Source organism: Pundamilia nyererei, unplaced genomic scaffold (genome assembly GCF_000239375.1).
Source record: "Pundamilia nyererei isolate P.nyererei 1_Seehausen unplaced genomic scaffold, PunNye1.0 scaffold00389, whole genome shotgun sequence".
NCBI lineage: Eukaryota > Metazoa > Chordata > Actinopteri > Cichliformes > Cichlidae > Pundamilia > Pundamilia nyererei.
The window spans coordinates 218,408-234,638 of record NW_005187790.1 but is presented as its reverse complement, the minus strand read 5'-3'; the positions used below and the strand labels follow the sequence as shown (position 1 = coordinate 234,638).

At 40.0% G+C, this 16,231-nt stretch overlaps 1 protein-coding gene across 2 annotated transcripts in view; it reads left to right on the top strand.

Moving 5' to 3' along the window:
- The first annotated feature begins 6,385 nt into the window (after positions 1–6,385).
- Positions 6,386–16,231, top strand: part of cnih3 (cornichon family AMPA receptor auxiliary protein 3) — a 155,728-nt gene continuing 145,882 nt past the window's right edge. For both annotated transcript variants that reach the window (XM_005752886.1, XM_005752885.1), the window contains exon 1: positions 6,386–7,065. In XM_005752886.1, coding sequence (XP_005752943.1) covers positions 6,988–7,065 — 78 coding nt within the window. In that variant the 5' untranslated portion in view covers positions 6,386–6,987. The remainder of the gene's footprint in view (positions 7,066–16,231) is intronic.

The following is a 16,231-nucleotide window of genomic DNA, read 5'->3' as shown; positions in this document are numbered from 1 at the left end:
AAGCAGAAAGTTAGCGGCCATCCAGGTCTTTATGTCTTTAAGACATTCCTGCAGTTTAACTAATTTGTGTGTGTTATCTGGATTCATGGATAGATAGAGCTGGGTGTCATCTGCATAGCAGTGAAAATGTATGCTATGTCTTCTAATGATACTGCCTTGGGGAAACATGTATAATGTAAACAGAATTGGTCCTAGCACCAAACCCTGTGGAACAGCATAACTGACCTTGGTGTGTGAAGAGGACTCTCCATTTACATGTCCTTGTATGATGAACACAGTCAGGTCTCCTGCTCGTGAGGTGAAAGTGTTTGTTGGGTGGTTGTCTTGGGAATGTACTTACTGTAGCGTCTCTTGTTTCCAGGAGGATTGCGGAAACGTGTGGAGGGAGCTGGGCATTAATGTACATAGACACTGAAAGAGGCGGAACATTCACCACAGTGGAAAATCACTGCACAGGAATTGGGAACTGACACACAGAGAAACATGTGCACTGTGGATTACTGGCACCTTTGTTGTAATTTTAGCTGTAAATGCATTGTGTTCATGCAGAAAGTCATGCATTTGGGTCCTGCTTGTGCCAAACCTGACAGTAAAGTGCATCTAACAAAGCAGTCAGTGAGTGTTAAGTGCTAGATCAGGTGCTAGACCAGCTACATTCTTACTCTGAATGGCATTGCTTTGGCCTCCAGTAACACTGTGAGGAACCTTGGAGTCATTTTTGTCCAGGATATGTCCTTCAGTGCACATATTAAACAATGTAGGACTCCTTTCTTACACTTGCTCAATATCTCTAAAATTAGAAATATCCTGTCTCAGAGTGATGCTGAAAAACTAGTTCATGCGTTTATTACTTCTCGGCTGGACTACTGTAATTCATTATTATCAGGATGTCCTAAAAACTCGCTGAAAAGCCTTCAGTTAATCCAAAATGCTGCAGCAAGAGTACTGACAGGGACTAGAAAGAAATAGCATATTTCTCTTATATTGGCTTAAAAATTTTCTTTTTGATAAAGCATATAGTTAGGGCTGGATCAGGTGACCCTGTAATAATGGCCATGATACATTGAGTATTTCTTCTTCAGTCACCTTTCTCACTCACTATGTGTTAATAGACCTCTCTGCACTGAATCATACTTGTTATTAATCTCTGGCTCTCTTCCACAGCATGTCTTTTATCCTGTCTTCCTCCTCTTACCCCTACCAGTCATGGCAGATGGCCGCCCCTCCCTGAGCCTGCTTTTGCCGGAGGTTTTTTCCTGTAAAAAGGGAGTTTTTCCTTCCCACTGCTGCCAAAGTGCTTGCTCATGGGGGCTCATAGGATTGTTGGGTTTTTCTCTGTATGTATTATTGTAGGGTCTACCTTACAATAAAAAGCACCTTGAGGTGACTGTTGTTGTGATTTGGTGCTGTATAAATAAATTGAATCAATCAGTCAATCATGTCAGCTGTTATAAACTGTTTGCTTTTATTGAAAGCATTTACTCATTAGAATTATTCATTTTTTTCAATGCAATGGTAAAGGTTTTATTCTCTGACCAGGGCACCATTAATGAAAGGTTTTGCACTCATCCAGTTGTTTCACTCCTTCCTCAATATTGTCTTCTTTGTCCAGCAGTCTCCTTTTTCCTTTAAATAGTGAACAGACTGCAGAGGAAACAAAAACAAAGAGATGGTGTATTCCTGTGGCTTAGCTTTTCTGTACAAAATAGCTGCATTCAGAAATACTTCTTCATTTGAAAATATATAAAACATGAGTTTTCAACTCACTGTACCTTCACAGAAGGGTTCAGAGTAATGATGGTATGTGTCCTTGTCTTAAAAAAAATAAAGAATAAATACTATCAGTTATCAAAGAAAAGTGGAGATTTTGAAATACTGAGATATGTAAAATCTGCCTTTGCCCCCAGTAGGAACAGAATTGGCTCCATCTGCTGGTAAAACATCTCATTCATCTCAATGCAAGTAGAAAAATGCAATATGGTTCCGAATTTGTAAGGCTGATAAAGTTTCTCCTGAGTGCAATGTATCTCCCACTACAGCCCACAGTGGCACTGAAGATAGTGAAATACTAGAAAAGAAAACTGTAGAAATTTGGCTCAGCTACAAATAATCAGTCAAAAAAAGAACAGCAAGCAAATAAATAACAATGAAGACTGTGTTTCATATACAAATTACTCAAACTGAAAATGTGAGAAGTCTGTGATGGTAGCCAGGAAAAATCTAATTCAGCATAAAGCATCTTATCCACTTGCAATGCTAATTAACCGCATACATCTGTCCAAAAAACAAAACCGTTTTATTGTATTTTCGTACCATATTAACATTTAATGTATTAAACACTTTCTTAAATACAAACAGGGTGTGTACCCTGTGTTAGCTGGGATGGGCTCCAGCCCCCCGGTGACCCTGATAAGGATAAGCAGAACAGAATGGATGGATAGAAATATGCAACCTAAACTAAGGTATAAAATAAAATGCTCTTTACTCTAGTTTTATTTTGGGATGCTTTCTTACATTAAACGAGTTCTGAGAGTGTTTTATCTGCTCAGTGAAGTAGGTTTGGTGTGTGTTCATGTGAATGTGTATCTGTATCTGTATTTGAATGTGTGTTTAATAAGCGTGCTAGTGAATGAGTGTCAGCATGTCGTTGTAAGCCTTAAAGAGCATGTGGGTTTTACTGGCCTATGTGTATTTTTATTCGCCTGCAAAAAAGCTTTTATTTTAAGATTTTCAATAATTAATATGATTTTATGTATTTTTATATTATTTTACTTTAAATCTAAAAATAGGGTTACAAAAGTGGTCTACTACACCCCATGCCCCCCTTTAGACTCAGACCTGGTTATTGTGCTTGCAGGTATCACTGCAATTAAAAGCTGTCACCTTCAGCAAGCTGCCTAATTTTAGAACTGTGTCAGACTTAGGCTACGTTCACACTGCAGGTCTTAATGCTCAATTCCGATTTTTTGATCAAATCCGATTTTTTGTCTGCTCGTTCACACTACAAATAAAATGCGACAGCAAACGTGCTCTAGTGTGAACCCTCAAAGCGGCCCGCATGCGCAAAAGATGTCACACACAACGCGCTCTGTTTGGACCCAGAGCAAACAATATTGTTTGACTGATGGCCCTTAATATAAAGACTTCGGACTTTACGTTTCCCAATTTTTGCTTTAAGTTATTTTGTTATTTACATAATAATGTAAATAACCTAATAATTATCCTTATTGCTGTTTTAGAGAGCGGTACTTCAAAGGATAGTTGCGGATTTCTGTCAGAATCTGCAGATTATACAGTACAAATAAAATGTTCACGTTTATCCAACGTTGTCTTCCCAACAGTTTCACTGACATCTACACTCGATGGCCAGGAAGCGTTCGCGATGTGTTATCGGGCACTTTTCCAGTGCTGATAATTGGCGTCTGTCTTGTGTCAGTGACGTAAAAGACGGATTTAATGCGACTTGACCGTTCAAACAGCAGTCGCTTTCTAAAACATCGGATATGTATCGGATTCAGTACCACATACGAAAGTGACCCAGATCGGATTTGAAAAGATCGGATTTGTGCCGTTCACACTGTCATACCATGATCGGATATGGGTCGCATATCCGGTCGCACATGTGGCCTTGCTTCTGCAGCTTTACTTTTGCTGTATAAAACAAACGATGGATGCAGCAGCTAAAAAGTTCACTTTTCATCATGAATTTGTTGATCATGTGGTTTGATGCCAGAAAAAAACATTTTTCACTCCACCTGAGCTCACCTTTTCAGCAACAGCTCCGTCTCTTCACTCTTTTGCAGGGCATGCAGGCACCGCCTCCACGCTAAACCATGACAGCATCATACTCACTGCTGATGTTGTGTTATCAGCGTTTTTGTTAAAAATGGAGGCTGCATTGTCTTAATATTGTAGTACATTGTATGTGTGCTTCTAAACACATTTCTATTGCAGGTCTACTTTTAGTCACACATATGGGTGAAGTGCTTGCATTTAAATGGTAAAGTCAGAGAGCCACAGAGCATGCGTTAAACAAAGCATCAACGCAAAGAATTTGCACTGATGATTTTTTTTTAAATTAAAAGCTCGTCCCAGCTCACTGATGCCTAGTGGTTGACAGGCTCAAGCTCAAGCACACTTATGCTTACACTTATGTAAGAAGACAACGGTCCAAAACACACTAGCAAATCCACCTGTGAATGGCGCAAAACCACCAAAATGAAGGTTCTGGTGTGACCAAGTGCTCCAAAAGGCATCAAAGCCACAAACACAGAAGCAAGAGCTTTGCTAGAGTGGCCATTAGAGGAACTGGAGATTTTGGGACTCCCCATTTGGCTTCATTTTTCAGGTTATTTTTTTTTAATGCTTGATTGGAACCTTTCAAACAAAGATGCCACAAAGACCCAAGGTTTCACAGCAGTACATTGCATTATAATGAGATCGATTTTAATGTTGTGGCTGATTGGCCGATGGCTCAGTCCACTGTATCACTGGCTGATGTGCAGACTTCTCTCGGTGCGCTGCCGCCTGTCTTTACCTGTCTGCCTCTCATCCTCACGGCCTCCTGTCTCTCTATGCCTGACACTTTGACACATTCTCACAAAGTGGCCATCGGTGCTATCATATTGCCGCATTTGTTGGAGGAAGAATAACATTGTGACACCACAGTATCACAGCGACAAAGATGAGTCCTAAAAGCTTAGCAGAAGTGAGTGTGAATGCTTGTGTCTGTGTGTGTGATTAGGGTGAAGAGGATCATAGCAGCACTGCAGTCATTTTTTGTAGCGTCACAGGAGAGCTGAGCGACTGACTACATGCTGATGAAAAGGAATAACACAGCAATTTAGAGTTCTGCCTTCTTTTTAGTTTGAGCATTTTTCATGCTGCTGAGAAAACAGCATGAAAAATGCTCAGTAAATATTCAATAACATTGTAAAAAAGGTTCAAAAAACACCAAAAACACCTCTTCAGTCAAATTAATCTATACTACTTTTTATGCTTACTTATGCTACTAGGGCTTTCCCATGATGCACCAAGTGTTTCTTCTTCACCTACCTCTTTTCATTCACTTTGTGTTCAAACGCAACTCTGCATTTAACAAATTAGTTATTATTCATCTCTGTCTCTCTTCATCTTTTGTCCTCTCCCTCCCCTCACCCCTAACCAGTCGTGGCAGATGACTGTCCCTCCCTGAGCCTGGGTCCTGTTAAAAATGAGTTTTTCCTTCCCACTGCCACCATGTCCTTGCTCATGGAGGGTAAAATGATTGCTGGGGTTTTCTCTGTATTATTGTAGGGTCTCTAGGCACTTGCTTCAAGGCACTTCATATTTTAAGCCTCGAAGCAAGTGCCTTGTTGTGATTTGATGCTATATACATTGAATTGGACTGAATTTGTCAGTGTGAGTACTCAGCAGAGAGTACAACTGGTACAGACACAAACCATGATAACATGCAAGTCATCACCCAGTCACAGCCATTCTGTGCCAGACTGAGTTTAACACGTGCGTATAAAGGAGCTGTGAACACTCACATTCTTCAGCATGTGAACACACACCTGTGACAAATTAAACCATGATATCATTTTTCAAAAAGATTAAAATCAACGCTGAAACTTACAAAAATGAAAACTAACTCTCAGCATTGGACCTTATCAAACATTACAATGTGATTTTGCTAAAAACAACTCAGAGAGCACACACCTGTTGTTTGCTTGCTCTCTGGACTTTTGGCTATTTGTCTGTGGCTTTAATAAATGAAGAAAAAAATAACGGATAACCCAAACAGCTGGATTCAACAATGGTTAACAGTCAGTCTGTTTTCTCAATATTATTATTAATATTTTTGCAGAGCAGCAGACAGCAAAATACCTGGTTGAGGGTTTTTTTCCCCCATTAGGATTTAAAGCTTGCATTCTATAAAGGAGCCAGACGGTGGGGTTAGTCTCACAGTTTATCAGTTCTGCAGGCTGTGGCCTCATTAGTTTCTTTACGATAGAAATGACTTGTGATTTCAAATTAATTGATCATTTTAGACATTTATATTTTCACTATTACATGTGTTTGCATGTATTTATGTACATGTGTGCATGAGTCAGTACTTGCTTTAATAATGTGCACATTTTATTTTTCTCTAAAGACCGTCCACGACATGAAGATGTTTTGCTCCTGTCCTTTTGTTTGCTGGTATGTATATCTGGTTGCAGCACTTAGCTGGTTACAGACTTGGTCGAAGGACAAAAATACTCTCACAAACACACAGCCAAACAAGAGCTAACAATTCACAGCGGTCACAAGTATTTAGCAAACAAAAAACGATGTGTATGTGTTTGTATGTGTGTTTGTGAGTGTGCGGAGAGGAATCTGCAAGCACACGCGCGCACGTGCACGCACACCGGGTGCTGCTCTTTTAAATCCACCTGTTCACAGCTCTTCCCTGCGCGCTCCGCTCGCTTCTGCTGATAGGTCTGTCAGGGTGAGAGCAGCGTTTATTGCCGCCTGTGTGCTGTGCACTGTGGCAGGGCTCTTCTCTAACAGCAGCTCAGCGCAGAGGCCGCAGCAGCAGGGCTCCTCCTGCCGCCGCTGAATGGATTACCTACTTATTCACCTTCCCCGAGTGGCTCTGCGTGGACACCTCCTCGTCTCGGCGCCTTTCTGTGATTTCTATGCTCACCGGGACTGCGACCACTGATCATGCACTGATTTGCGAGCAGCTCTGACTTCGGAGTCGCCTCGCTGCTGCTGGTGCTGCTGGGTGGACGCACAGCTGATCAGCCGGAGAGGGGCTTTCTACAACAAATTGTTGCAAACATTGTGAGGGGCGAAGTCATGGTGCCAGCACCGCCTCGGCTTTCTATGGCACTGTGAGAACTTTCTTTTCATACACCCCTTGCCCCTCTTTCTTCTTCCCCCTTGCCTCTCTTTTGTTTTAGATGTTTGGCTGCAGGATCGTGCTTCCTCGGGAAATTATCCACGTTTCCCTTTTCAATTATGTTCACGTTTGCTGCCTTCTGCTACATGCTGTCTCTGGTCCTCTGTGTGTCCCTGATTTTCTTCGCAATATGGCATGTAAGTACCTTAGACTGGGTATCACTGGATGTATTTTTTTTGGGGGGGGGGGGCTCTTCTTACTCGTTGTTGATGGCAAGGTGTGTGAGTGTATACTGAACTCGCAGGTGTACGTAACAGTGCTAGTTGGCTTTAGCTTTAGTTTACAATGTGAATTTAAAAATTTCCAGACTTTACACATCCCCAGCGACCCAGTTTCACACACACAGAAAGTGCCTGCATCCCTGTGCAGCATCCTCCAGATCAATTAAGCACACTTCCCTTCCAGATCAATTAGGGAATCTTGTAGAACGTTATCTCTCTCTCTTCTCATCTTCCTGCTCTCTTCATATCCTTTTAATCAAGCATCGGATCAGCTACACACCAGTGCCAATATGGCTGACTGCATTGTGATATTTGAATAATCTTATTAGTTGCTCCCTGAGCAACATGTAGGGCCTTGTATAAAGACAGATTTGGGTCAGGTCTTCCAGCCTTTTGCCCCGGGTCTGTCTTTTACATAGACCTGATGCACTTGGGGTGACTGATCCTCTGGCAATTCCAGCTAATAGTTGGTGTGTCTGTCTGTCAGACAATGACCCATGTGTCAGCAGAAATAAAGAGTCCTAGACAGTAAGGGTACAGACACACGTAGTAGCACAATTAAAACTAAGTGATCATGCTGAAAACACCTTTATGATTCCTCACAAATGAAGTGTACTCCCCCGTTTGAAGTAGATGTCATGGTGGCAGAAACAGGAGCCAAGTGAAACAAAGCAAATGTATGTGATGTAGGATGTCATGATATACATGCAAAAGAAAAAAAAGGGTTCTATCGCTTTTATAGAATGCTTTCATCAGAGATATTGTTTAAAGCAAAAACAGAATTGTGTGACATTTTAGGTATTTAAAAAAAGTTTTTAAAGGATCATAATGGACAGAAATGTACTCTCGTATCCTTCCTACATAGTGCATTTCATACTGGGCGAGGTACCCAGGCTTTGCCTGAATATCCACCAGGTCACCAGCGAACCACTTAGATGTTGGCTTATGGTTGGACTGCAATTTGGCAGTTTTTACAGCACTTCAATTGTTCCACATTTTGTCATGTTACAAACGTATTTCAAAACTGGTTAAATATTTACATACATGTTATATTTAGGGGGCTTTAACAAGAATTTCAAGGAAACGTTATTACTTTTTCATAATGGGGTATTATGACATTCAGCTGAAATTATAATTTAACTATGCCTTAGGAACACATGATCTCACTAAAGACAGAAAAGACTAACACCGATGTAGCAACCAGACCCCATAGTGTGTCAGTTAGTGAAATTCAGTTTCTTCCGGTGAAGTAAATAAGTTCATTTTCTTTCAGCTTTGAAGTAAACAACTAAAGCATCTACCAATGTCAGTTTTTTCTACCAATAGGTTATTGCTGAGTGACATTCAGTGCCCTCCATAATGCTTGGGTCAAAGACACAAGTTTTGTAGTTTTGCCTCTGTCCACAGCAACAGTGGACTGTAAATCAACTATCAATATGTGTTTGAAATGCAGGCTGTCAGTTTTGATTAAGCGGGTTTTACAACGTAATGCATGAACAGTTTCAGAGATGCAGCCATTTTTTTAATGAGCAGAACCCAAATTTCACAGGCTCAAAACTGATGAGAGGCTAATATAAACATAAAGATTAAATGTAAAGACTTTGATACTCAGATGAAAAAAAACTTGCTGTCAAAGTCTCCCTGAAGTCTAGAAACCACGGACGTCACCAAAATGTGATGTTTCTTCGTCTTTACATTGGAGGGTTACCTACACACCTGTCAGCTCCAGGGTGATGTGCAGCACACAAACTGCTTTATATGTGACTTCAAAGAACTAAGATATTTCTAGTTTTTCTTGTGTATAGATCGGGAGTGTCCCAGCGGTAAGAATTGGCCCAATAAAGACACCAGTCCGGTTCACTTGATGGCTTTGGAAAATGTGAACTGTATTTTCACGAATTTTGTAACTTTTCTGAATGATTGAAAACCATAGTAATTAACTAATTGATAAGCTTCTTCAGTTCTAAGACCAAATGGTGGAGAGTCCCGGGTATTTAAACCTAGTGGGAGTTGTCCCTTGGGAGGCCTCCAAAAGTTGATCCTGTTCATCCGGACGTAGCGTTTCCCCAATCTTATAAACAGTACATTTTTGAGAATTTGCATAATTAAAATTAAAGAACTGACCTCCCAGTCCATTGTTCCTTCACTGGGCTGGTTTCAGTCATTATGCAAATGTACTGTTTATAAGATTGGGGAAAACTGCAGTCAGCTGAGACTGAAGAAGTCACTTGGGTGAGTGACGAAACGTTTCTCGCACAAAACGCTACGTCCAGATGAACGGAATCAACTTTTGGAGATTTACTTACCTGGATGATTGAGCATACATCAAGACGTCCCTTGGGAGGGTTGTTGACTTCGGTAGTGGGCCTCAAACTATCATGTGACTTATTGAGATCACCTGATGCAAGATGTGAGTGGGCGTTAAGGCGTCTGGGAAGGGATCTCAAAACTGGATTATAGATGGTAGACAGTTGGAGTCGAAAGCCACCGCCTTTGTTCAAAGATGGTCGTTCACAGTGGACATAGATGGCTTCTTTCACTCCTCTTTCAAACCATCTCTGCCCAAAATGTGAACATTGGCATCCTCAAAAGAGTGACCTTTGTCCTTTAGATGCAGATGGTCAGCTGAGTCTTGTCCTGTCCAGGGGGCTCTTCTATGTTGTGCCATGCATTTATGAAGTTGCTGTTTGGTCTGTCCAATGTAGAGGTCTGAGAATTCCTACCTGCACTGTACAGCATACACTATGTTGTTAAGTTTGCGTTTGGTAGTTTTGTCTTTGGGATGAACCAGTTTTTGTCTGAGTGTGTGGCTGGGTCTGAAGTACACTGGGATCTTGTGCTTGGAGAGGACTCCTGATTTCTCTGACAAATCTGCTACATAAGGGATGACAATATTGTTCTGTTTGTCTGTAGTTGGTGTCTGACCTTCTTTTCTGTGCATCTTTGCTGATTTCATGAAGGCCCAATTACGATGATCACATGTTCTTTTCTTAGAGCTTTCTTTACATGTGTGTTCCCTCTTTTTCCCTTCTGGCTTAGAGGGAACATTTTCTGCCCATTGTTGTAGGGTCCTGATTACTTCAAGTTTGTGTTCCAGAGGGTGGTGGGAGTCAAAGAGGAGATACTGGCCCGAGTGCGTGCAGGCTTCCTGTAAACTCCAGTGTTGAAGTTTCCATTCTCCTCAACAGTCCAAATATTCGCTGGTGAACTTTATGTTTCTATCCACTGAGTGTATGTGAGCAGTGAAGGCTTCTACTTCTTGGGTTTTGATATTGACCCAAGTGTCATCTTTAAAAGAGCCAAGAGCTTTACTTTCCACTTTCTTCACGTTCCTACAAGGTTGGCTACTATACGTGACCCTGGGGAGCCCATGGCACATCCATGTTTTTGCCTGCAGAAACCCTTATTATAAAGCTCTCTAAAGCTATATGCATATGCAACTGCAGAGCTGTCACTTTCTGCCACGCCACAAAAACACATCATTAGTACTTAGAAACATTAAAAAGGTCTACAAAGGGACACGATCCACAACACATCCTTCAGTGTGTTGCCTGCGATGTAAATTCTGCACCAGTGAAAAGAAAGATCACAATTCAACATTTGCGTTCAGCAATAATAATCCAGTCGAAGCCTGCCTTATTGTGCATTCTGCTTAAGGAGGCAGAAACAATGTGGAGATGCCTCCTCCAATAATTCCCCATTCACATTGCCATACAGACTTGCAGGATAATAAGCTGGGGCTCCATACTGTGAGGAAACATAATTAGGAAAAGGCTGTGCAGTGTGGGGAGTTGCTGAGCCAAAGCTGCATGTTAACACCAGCCACCTGCCAAAATGCTAGGGAAATTTGGCTCAAACTCTTCCTTCACTTCTATCAATCATTTTGGCAGGTGGCCATCTCTCAGTCTGTCTTTGTTTTTCAAGTTCTCATCTGGTTTCAAAGACAAAAGAGAAAAAAAATACTGAACCCTGGTGCCACAGTTGCTGCTTGGCCAAAAGGTTAGTTTTTAAAGCCCCGAGCAGCAGTGCATTGTTAAAAAGAGCAAGCATGCTGAGTCAAACTACCCAGGGTCAAATCAGGCTATAAATAAAACAAGCTAGTGTAAATGAACAGATAAAGACAGAGGCTGTGAAGCAGCCCATATATAAAGTACAATGAAAAGGGAAATAAAATAAGAAGTGAAACACTACAGACTCTGTCAACAGATAACACAAGTGATACACAGCAAATCCTGCATGTCCAAATTAACTCTGTCAGATTTGATTTCAACACTATTAAAGTGTCTATATGGGTCCACACCAGAGAGTGTTAATTTAACTCTATTTGGAGAGTTGGTACGTTAACTCTGATTTAGTTTTAAACACCAAATCTGTCTGGAGTTGATAATTTAACACTTACTAATGATAACTAGGTGTTAAGAGTTTATATATTAACTCTCAAAGAGTATTTTAGTTTAACTATGTAAGAGTTATCTTCTAATTAATTCTAAAAAGCTGGAATTTTACTGTTCTGAACTTCAAGAAATTTCTTTTGTAAATAAACATTTACTAAAAAGACACAATGATTTTTGAAAAACATTTATTCTGAACTGTGCACCAAAATTTCAAAACATTTTCTGAAAGATGACAATGTACATGTTCTCACTTTCATTAGAATTTTGTTTATCAAAAGGTCTGACATAGGTGAGCTGGTAAATGCAAATAACAGCATTCTCATCACTTTTTTCTTCAATACAATATGCATGTCCTTTATTCATCACTTTGTGGAACTTCAACGCACTTCTGCTCTCCCCCATATTCCATCTTCACAAGCATATGCTATGTGGAGATTGAATAAAAATTAGTTGACACTAATTAATGGCACAAGTAATCCAGTAATCAATTGCAGCACAGTTAAAAAAAAAAAAAAAAAAAAAAGCAATCCTCTTTGAGCCATTACTTGTGTAAAGTATTTTCCCAAAAGACAAGGACACAGGCAACAGGTAATACTGAACTAAATGTAAAACCTCAACCTTTTTAATTTTTACCTAAACCGTGTGCACAAAACTCTGGAGGGATCTAAATGTTAACGTAGAACCCAGTCAGGACATCTGCTACTGCTGTTTGCTCGTTTTTTGTTTTTATGGGAGATCATTTTCAGGCTTCAAGTAGCACCATTATACCAACATTTCACATTCTAGACATTGTTTTAGGTGTATTTGACCAAAAATTTGACTGAAAATTCACATGCAAGCTTTTTTTTCAAGGCTGTGGTATTTGCCTGCAAACAATACCTTTCAGCTAGCTAAAACAGAATATTATGCTGTCACCGAGCAACATGGCTAATGCCTTTCACACAGCTTTGTCTCAACTCTAAAGAGCCACAGAAGTAAAAGCTAATAATAATAATCGAAACAATCTTTGAAAAAATGACTTACCAAGCATGGCAAACAACTCAAATATGTAGAGCAAAATGTTCAGAAACGGTTTCACTTCAGCTTTGATTGGAGCCTATGGTGCCGGGGGCGGAGTCTGTGAATTTACTCTATTGGTGTCATCGCCCCTGTAGGAGTTCAGAGTTAAGAGGTCAAGAGTTAATGTTTCCATTGTAACACCTCCAGATTTGACATAGAAACACTCATTTTTAACACTCGATTTTAACTACTATCATTTTACACCTCAGAGTTACATTAAAAGAATGTGACTCTACTTAGAGTAAAATTAACTCTACTTTTGCAAGACTACTAACACAAAAACATTTAACACTTTTGAATTTGCTGTGTAGAAGTAGACAGAAGTCGGTGACAAATAGCTGCACACAGATGGACTTCTGTCATTAATTGGCCAGTAAAGTCAGAGCTAATTAGTTATATCTACTCTAGTCATTCACAGGTGCTGATAAGTGCTCTTCCATTCACTCTCATTTATATTCATACTAAGTTACTCTGTAACATCTGTGTAAGAAAAGAAAGACAAAAAAAGACATGATGGCTTTCTTTGGAATATCTATTATTATTAGTCACCTTCGTCTCCATGGCCATCTGTGGACTCACCGTTCGCTAAATTAAAGAGGTAATGAAGAAGGAACAGGTCCTGCCTGTGCAAAATTCTATTAAAACCGGTGTGAGACAAAGACACATATTGTTGACAGGTTTGTTAGATCACTGTTCCATTAATCAGACTGTATAAGTGCTTCATTGATTGGAGGTAACTCTATGAAATCACCCAATAACTGCACTGAAATACAAGAGCACTTAGAGCATGCAACCCCCCAGAGTATGTTTTTTTTTTTTTTTTTTTTATATTTTTATTACGATATGATGAAGTCAGCCTGTGATGGTGACATTGTGACATTGACTAGTATAAAGTTATGCAGCTTGAAGACAATCCATAAAAAAAATGTTGGTAGTATAAAGTTTTTCTGATTTTTACATTCGGTGAAAAGAAGTTGAAAATGATATCTCGAAAACTTTGGACGCTAGACTGCTAACAAACTGACAAACAAACCCCTCCCATGGGGGGGGGGTGTAACTGTAATGCAAATCGTGTCGGGTTCGTAGCCGAGAACTAGCTTTACTGTGTTGTCTGGGTCAACTTTGCTAGTGAGAGACAAAGAGGCTCCAATGGAACTTATTGTTTTGGAGGAAAACACGAAAAAAGTGTACAGTCGACTCTTAATAACCTACAACTGGGCTCCTCAGGCACTCTTTTAGGCTGCAGTGGTTATTATTATATCCTACAACTGGGCTCCTGCAATGTCCCATTGCAGTTATCTACCTATTCTCCAGCCAGTAGTACTTTTGTGTCTTTGGCAGTTGTTTTCTCATCTTTAACGGAGTATTTACCCTTTTTTTTTCACCTCCTCTATGTCACATGTCTTTCTCATTGTTGGACTGAGATGAAGAAATGTTAAATGTTACCATACATGTCCTATGGCCTCCTTAAAGAAGTGCTAAAGTTAAGCTGTTAACCAAGAGGTGATGAGTTTTATCCCACATGTGGGAGCTTTGATTTGCTTTTGTTCAGTTTAGTTTCATTTTGCTTGATGTTGTAAGTGTAAAAGCATGTTACCTGATCAGTCACAGTTTTTCAATGTATTTCAAGCTGGATCCTCAGTTTGGATGTTTCTTTTCTTAAACTTTGAGCTACCTTGCATGTGTTGACGCTCACACGGGTTTAATTATGTAATTTTAGTTAAATGTAATTATTAATTAAATACAATCATTCCCACAATTTTTTACTCCTGTTTGAAGGCTATGGCACATTTAATAAGAGTCAGAAACACACACTCAAAAAAATGCATTTGTCTATTTGGAATAATATATTTTTCTACTGATAATAAGTAGATTCCATTATTCTTGTTGCTGTGGGGCATAATGACATTTAGAACTGCTCACATCAAACCACAATCAAACTGTTTCTCACATAAAATGTAACTCCACAGTTACCTATGGGGGCACTCACTGAAGTGATTATGAAGCCATTTTAATTAAAATACAAGGTGAACTGCAAGCTCCACTCTGCTTGAGCGACTCTCCTCCCATGTAACAGCAGCCCCTAATGAGTCATTAAAGCCTGAAACAGGCCAGGCGCTCCCTTGGTGCACCTTTGATAGATGGGAAAGCCCTGTGGTGCAGATATGATGGAGAGGTTACCCGGCAGTATTGCAAAGGTTGGAATGTCAAACTAACATCATTTTCCCCTCTCACTTAGGGTTTCTACTAAATTACAGCAGTTTAGTTTATTTGTGTGTGTAGCTGTCGAAGCACCAGGGACCCACCAGAGGCTCATAGTTTACTGTTTGCAGTAATTTCATTCATTTTGTCAACACTTTTTTGACAGAAGTACCCTTTATAACAATTTAACTGTAGTTGTATGGTAGCATAATTAGTGGAAAAATTAAAATGTTAGTAGGCATGATCATCAGTAATAAAAACATACTTCAGGATGTCAAGTAGAAGGGGTGAGTAGATACACATAATCAGTTTTCCATGACCTGGCATGGCCTGTAAATTTGTTGACTAGCTTTCCCTTAATGTAAGAGGCACAACAAAAATATATGTTGCAACTCTGTAAAACATCTATAAAATAATTGGGTTTTTTTTATTATACACTTCGTTGATAAAAAATAGAGGCCCTATTAGATTTAAAATTAAATATAAGCACAAAAATGGCCTCCATGTTTTAAGCTGTTTTCAGTCTAGTGCCAGCTAAAGCTAACCCCGTTCTGGTTAAGTAAGTATGTAACATTGGTTTATAAAGCACAGTTAAACACAGCTTTCATTGTCCAAGTGCTGTAGAATGTTTACATATTTACACACAGTTATGTAAATACATTAAAAAAGTAATAAGTATAAGTAGAGAATACAGAATTAAGACATAATGACAAAACCAGAGGACAGCAGAGGATAAACAGAGCTACAGATATAACGATAAAGAGAGATTGGTGGGCTGGAAAGGCCAGAGAGTAAAGGCAAGCATTGAGCCTAGACTAAAAGCAAAGGTCTCTGGTGGTCCAATAGCAGCACATGCTTATGTCAAGTCGTAGCTAATTCTGCACCCATGGAGCAGCGACTGCAAAGGCTCTGACACAATTTTGTTTGAAAATGTAAGAGATTTTTGCAAGTGGATCTGAGAGACTTGAGCACTACAGTACGACGAAGTTTAGAGCAGCCAGTCTTTCTTTGTGTTATCTGGCTCAACAAAACCTGAAACCCAGATGGAGAGAACCGATATCACTATGGTGGTTATCAACTTTCTCTGATAAGCCAGGCTTTCTGCTCCAGACTCTGTGTACGCACATAAACATAGAGGGGTTTCACAAGTCATATAATTCTTCTTCTTGAATAAAGCTTACTCTAGTCAGAGGCGTTCAATTAAATTCAATTCATTTATATAGCGCCGAATCACAACAAAAGTCGCCTCAAGGCGCTTCATAGATACAGAGAAAAAACCAACAATCATATGACCCCCTATGAGCAAGCACTTTGGCAACAGTGGGAAGGAAAAAATCCCTTTTAACAGGAAGAAACCTCCGGCAGAACCAGGCTCAGGGAGGGGCGGCCATCTGCTGCGACCGGTTGGGGTGAGAGAAGGAAGACAG